General features: G+C 38.3%; 1 protein-coding gene across 2 annotated transcripts; it reads right to left on the bottom strand.

Moving 5' to 3' along the window:
• Positions 1–294: 294 nt before the first annotated feature.
• On the bottom strand, positions 295–2956 carry LOC107047061. Of its 2 annotated transcripts, none has more exons than XM_015269789.1 (5): positions 2433–2956; positions 2158–2332; positions 2007–2092; positions 1775–1910; positions 295–1328 (listed from the first exon to the last, which is right to left on the bottom strand). In XM_015269789.1, the coding sequence occupies exons 1-5, from the start codon at positions 2511–2513 to the stop codon at positions 1120–1122; spliced, it is 687 nt and encodes a 228-aa protein (XP_015125275.1). In that variant the 5' UTR covers positions 2514–2956; the 3' UTR covers positions 295–1119. The 2 variants fall into 2 exon arrangements, with proteins under 2 accessions (XP_015125275.1, XP_015125274.1); XM_015269788.1 differs by having other exon boundaries at positions 295–1340.
• Positions 2957–3797: the final 841 nt, after the last annotated feature.

Consider the following 3797-nt stretch of genomic DNA (forward strand, 5'->3'; position numbering starts at 1 on the left):
AGGCTGAAGGAACATAATCAAGTGCATAGTAATTAATTTAATTTGATCCAGTGAATTTTATCAGAATGTCTCGTAGTCTATTCTCAAGAGGACGCGTCAGTCATATCTAATTGAATTTTCATTCTTCAGTCGCAAATAAGTCGATTGAAACTGTAGATTAAATTTTTAGTTGACCAATGAGTTTATGCCGAGAAATTGACAACAAAATTCTGTTCGAAACGAACTTACGTGTCCCCTCGAGCCCCAAAACTCACCGGTGAGTCAGACGATGAAATAGAAAAAAACTTAGACTTGTTCAAGCTTTATTAATAGTTTAATCGCACACTCATAATACACATACATAGGAGGAAGTGACTACTCTATGAATGCGGTAATTGCCATGAGTTTGGTGAGACATAATCACTTCTAACCGATATAAAAGAAACATTGCAGTGTTTCGAATGAAAAAATTTCACCTAAACCTAATCCACTGAATTAACGAAGAAACTATCAGCCATCTTGCCTAGAATTTTCAATATAAAAAACGAATATATTAAAAAAATAAACGATTAAAATCTATAAAACGTTACGAATCATTGTACCATAACTTGTGTGTTACAAATTCATTTTATCACGTGAAAATAACCTTAAACCTACGTGTTTTTTAATCATACAAAATACCGAAAGAACACATTCTCCCTTCATTACTTAAAAATAATGAATAAATTCTTCATCTTAGTGTAAATGATTGTTCAGTAGCTAATCCGCAATGACACATTTCTTTTACAAATATTATCGTTCCTCTAAATATGCCTACGTGCGTGATTACAAGTCTTGCTCTGCGTATCAAAGATTTATTATTGTTTCCAAAAAAAGTGCGCTGACAAAAAAAAACATCGTCTCCTCATTCATTTATCCTCCAATCTGCGCACATTTTTCACTCCCATCCCTTGCTCGATGAAAATAACTCACTGACGTCTTGATGATCCTCTGGTGCTGGTGGTCATCGGTCTGTGATGAAGAAAGCAAAATTCTTGCTTGTTTGAGAGAAAAATGAACCTGCGAGGCTGTCTCCCAGGCGAATGGTCAAGAGGCATTTGTGTAATCGATGATTTTGAGCTATTGATGACACGAATAAATTTAAACTTCGTAGGGAATCTGTGTCCCCTGGTGCAGACGAACTTTCCCATTGCTCGTACCTTCACCAGGAGTTAGTGCGTATTTTTGCTTCTTTATGGGATTTATTTCGTGAATTAAACCAGTCTTCTTGGACTCCAGACTCTTGTAGGTGCTGTACACTGCGAACCAGATGTACAGGCTTATGCTGACCATGAATAAGACGAGGATACCTGCAACCAGCCCTTGAAATCATCCCAATATTTCTATAGAATCTTCCTCAGAGGAAGTCGATTTTTCACATCTTTTTCAGAATGAGATTATCTCTGTAACGAGGAATTCTAGAGAAAATTTTCAGAAAAGATTTTTTGTTGGAAATTTCATCAGCTACAAAAAACGTCTTGCGACTTTTTCCATGAAACCCTCGCGTTTTCGAGATAAATCCACAATTAACAAAATAAAAAAAATCGACTTGGAGAAGAGTGGAGAAAACCTGATTGTCTTCAATCGTCAATATCTCCCGACCCAGCGATTCGATTCGGTCAAGTCATGTCTCATTTCAAAGCTTAAAAAAGCGCCTTGAAAACTAAAAAAAATCGAGAAATCCTACTCTGCGGTTATCGAGCTATTGACGATTAAAACGATCTGTTGATCGACGAATCCAAGATATTCCACATACGGTCAGTAATGTCGGCCTTGCCCCCGAGGATGGCGATGAACGGGCAGTCTTGTTGGACGAGAAATAGCGACAAAATGAGTGTGATGATAGTCGTCATCATGATCATCAGCCACGGGGCCATGAAATGTCGGTTATTCTGTCGAATAAATCCGTCAAAACCCAATTATCATGAATTCCTCTTTAAAAAAATGCACCAATCCCTCTACTAACTAATTCCCTCAATTTCACTCACGATTAAAACTCCATAGAGCAGTAAAACAGTGGAAATAAAGTGCAGCACCGAGATGACAAGTCCACAATACATGGAGTAAACTTTCTCTGGAAATTAATGACCATTGAATTTTCTCAGACAGATGAAAGAAAAAACAATTAAACTGGAATACCAGTGGCATTGTGATGAGCAATGTCCATTCGTTTCGTGTTGAGGTGCATCGAGGATATTTCCTCCAAGGCCTCACGCTCGAGTGCATCCTCAGAATCCCTGGCTACCATTTCCTGAATGTCCATCGCGTGAGCCAGAGCGAGAAGGAAGAATGTCATCACAATGCCGGATATGAACTGCGATAAATTACCGAGAAAATAACAAAAAAATTTCATTCATCACGAGGACAATCAATCAATTAACTAATTAATTAATTGAAAAATATTCTAGACTCACTAGTTGCAAAATTGCGATCAGGATTGTCCCCTGCTTCAGGCTGAAGCAGTGCAGAAAGTTCTTCAACAGTCCCACCTTCATTTTAGTATTATTTTCTCACTTAAAAAAATATCTACTTCACTGAGAGTGGATTTCACCCCTCGAACGGCTCTGGAAGGACTGATAAAGGACTGGTGAAGGCTTGTGAAAAATTATCTCTGGGTATTCTCACAGAAAATAAATTGCAGTAATTTTTTTACACAAATTATTGCACTTTCTGCTGCGTTGATGCTCCTACGGGCCCCCGTTGGCAATCGATAACTATGCTATCGTCTAGTTTCAGTTGGATGAACCCAAAAATACTCAGAGAATAATAGAATAAATGACTGTGGATTTACAGTGACTTCAACTCATGAAACCAAACACGAGAGTCGATGTAATGAGGTGCCCGATCGACAGTGAAACACCAAGTGATGAATTTGTTCTACTGTACGTGCGTTAAAATAAGTTCGAGCGATGCACTGTACCTTTCACAGAGTGTACATCCCCTTGGGAACATCCCCAGAAGAGGCTCAGGCTGATCATGCGCGGTGATTACCTCGGCACCACTGGTGTTCACTTTGTAAATTAGTATTTGAAGTATTTTTAGATTGTCTTCGGCGATTTACAGCATTGTTCTTTTACCATTGATTTTTCGAGTTTCTTGGTTTAATTATAATAAATATTGTATAAATTAGGAATAGGTTGAGCTCTCCAATGGATTTCTACTCTTATGAGACCATTTTTGCAATAATTTTATTGAATTGAATTGACCGGCAGGGTAGGAAGGAATGAAAGAATTTAGTGGGGGAAGCAGTCGATTCAAATCGGTTGAAGAAGTTGGTTCGATCATTATGTGTCATATTGGAAGTAGTCATAGAACACAATCCCTCGGAATATGATAGCCCATTGGGATGTTGACGAGAATTTCTTGGAGCGAGATTTCTACGCGCGATTTCTCGACATGTCAGACGAAACAATGTGACGCGACGCAAAGTCCCGGAGCGATTGAATAGACAACAATATTGAATTATCTGAAAATAACATCACTTTGGAGTTTCTGTGCAGTGTGTCAATTACGAGAAATGATCATTTGATTAATGAGTGTTGAGGACAGTTCGAAGGAGACACTGAAGAGTCAAGGACACAGTGAACATTGAACAGAGTGTGGATCTCGTATGTATTATTCGGTGAAATAATATCTTGTGTGCAGTTTAATGACAGAGTGTAAACTAGTTGGAAACTAGATTCGTTGAGGGAGGAATAAGAGGTCCTATTGCCAAATATTCTGAGATTGCGCTGGTAACAGGAGTTGTAACGATGCCCATTAATTAGGCATAGATTATT

The sequence above is a fragment of the Diachasma alloeum genome, unplaced genomic scaffold (assembly GCF_001412515.2).
Source record: "Diachasma alloeum isolate Michigan unplaced genomic scaffold, Dall2.0 Dall_scaffold_17983, whole genome shotgun sequence".
Lineage (NCBI taxonomy): Eukaryota > Metazoa > Arthropoda > Insecta > Hymenoptera > Braconidae > Diachasma > Diachasma alloeum.

Excerpts from the sequence above, each read along its gene's own strand:
- LOC107047061 (XM_015269788.1), bottom strand. The coding sequence starts at position 2,513 with ATGAAGGTGGGACTGTTGAAGAACTTTCTGCACTGCTTCAGCCTGAAG. Across the intron at positions 2,333-2,432 it reads TGATCGCAATTTTGCAACTA|TTCATATCCGGCATTGTGAT; the intron begins GTGAGTCTAGAA and ends AATTTATCGCAG. Across the intron at positions 1,341-1,774 it reads CAAGGCCGACATTACTGACC|GGCTGGTTGCAGGTATCCTC; the intron begins GTATGTGGAATA and ends GATGATTTCAAG.